Here is a 1,706-nt window from a genome sequence, read left to right on the forward strand (position 1 = left end):
AAATGGTTTATATCCTGAAGGAACAAATCAGTTCCTTACAATATTACCTAGAAAAATTCTTCAACTTTTACATCTCTAGCTCTCTAAAAGCATTTCTTTTAGTGAAATGGTCAAAGGTTTTGCTTTTTTTCTTTCCATAATCTTGCTTTCCTCATTGCATCAAAAGTGAAGTGCACCCAGAGATTCATTGATAGAAGCCTAAAATCTGCAGGGACGGAGAATAGAAGTCATTGGACACCTTTCTTTCAGGCCAAGTAAGTGCTTGTCAAGGCATAGGTCCCAGACTCAGTCATTTGATCCCCATACGTCAACCTCTGGAAAAAGGTAAATGGTACAGATTTCACATGTCACAGGGTAAATGCCTCCTGACTTATGAGAACATTCAGTTATGTATGTTCTCATAATCTTCCATAATCCAAGATTGCTTATTCAAGAAATGTGTCTTTCCAAGGGCCTTTCTGAAAGCATTCTTCATGTCCTTATTCCTGAGGCTAAAAATGAGAGGGCTGAGGAAAGGAGTGAGGACAGTGTAAGGAACTGCGATCACTGTGTCATCTCCCCCTGATGCTTCTGGCTTCAGATACACAATAGATGCAAAACCAAAGTGGATGATGACCACTGTGAGGTGGGAGGCACAGGTAGAAAATGCCTTCTGCTTGCCCTCAGCTGATGGGATCTTGAGGACAGTGGAAAGAATGAAAATGTAAGTGAGGATAATGAGCAGAAAGGTGCCCATCAAGCCTGACACTGAGATTGCTGTTACAATGAATTCTGTGAGTTCGCTGTCTAGACAGGACAGCCTCACAATAGCCCTCATATGACAGAAGAAGTGTTCTACAAGATTGGGACTGCAGAAAGAGCCCCTGAATATCAACGCAATCTCTGTCACAGAAATAAAGAAGCCAGCAGCCCAAGCAGAGACCACAAGTTTTCCACATGCCATATTGGTCATAAGCAAAGGATATCTGAGAGGGTTGCAGATGGCCAGGAAGCGATCATATCCCATCAAAGTGAGAAGGATACAGTGAGTGCCACCAAGTCCCAAGAAGAAATACATCTGCAAGGCACAACCTATGACTGAAATGCTTCTTTTCTTGGCCAGGAGATCTGCCAGCATCCTGGGGATAATGGTCAGAGTGTAGCAGGTCTCAGAGAAAGAGAGTGCACCAAGGAAGAGGTACATGGGTGTGTGGAGATGTCTGTCCACCCAAGTAAGACTCATGATGGTCAGGTTACCTGTGAGGGTGAGAAGGTAGAGGCAAAAGAAAACCACAAAGAGGAATGTCTGTGCATGTGGGTAAACAGAAAAGCCAACAAGAATGAACTCTTTCAGGACTGTCTGATTGATCTTCATTGTTGAATTTTCTGAAATATGAAAGAAAGACAAATAAATATTAAACTTTCCTTTTTTTAAACTTTCCATTATTTTTTGAAATGGTTTAAATAGATAAATAGTGAAATTTTCAATTTTTTAAAAAATCATTTTTTTTGTTTATTTATGTTTGTTCATGCTGGGTCTTCATTGTCACACATGGGATTTTTTTAGATGCAGCGAGCAGCGACTACTCTCTAGTTGCACGCACGGACTTCTCATTGTGGTGCCTTGTCTTGTTGTGGCATGCAGGATCTAGGGCATATGTTCAGTAGTTGTGGCACATGGGTTTATTTGCCCTGTGGTATGTGGAATCTTCCTGGACGAAGGATCA

At 41.5% G+C, this 1,706-nt stretch overlaps 1 protein-coding gene across 1 annotated transcript; it reads right to left on the reverse strand.

Moving 5' to 3' along the window:
• Nucleotides 1–382: 382 nt before the first annotated feature.
• LOC102270203 (olfactory receptor 10X1) lies at nucleotides 383–1,390 on the reverse strand. Its single transcript, XM_005901109.2, has one exon. It carries the CDS (start codon nucleotides 1,352–1,354, stop codon nucleotides 383–385), a length of 972 nt encoding a protein of 323 aa, XP_005901171.1. The 5' UTR covers nucleotides 1,355–1,390.
• Between the last annotated feature and the right edge of the window lie 316 nt (nucleotides 1,391–1,706).

Source organism: Bos mutus, chromosome 3, assembly GCF_027580195.1.
Source record: "Bos mutus isolate GX-2022 chromosome 3, NWIPB_WYAK_1.1, whole genome shotgun sequence".
In the NCBI taxonomy this organism is placed as follows: domain Eukaryota; kingdom Metazoa; phylum Chordata; class Mammalia; order Artiodactyla; family Bovidae; genus Bos; species Bos mutus.

Coding starts and splice junctions, on each gene's coding strand:
- LOC102270203 (XM_005901109.2), bottom strand. CDS start 1,354: ATGAAGATCAATCAGACAGTCCTGAAAGAGTTCATTCTTGTTGGCTTT.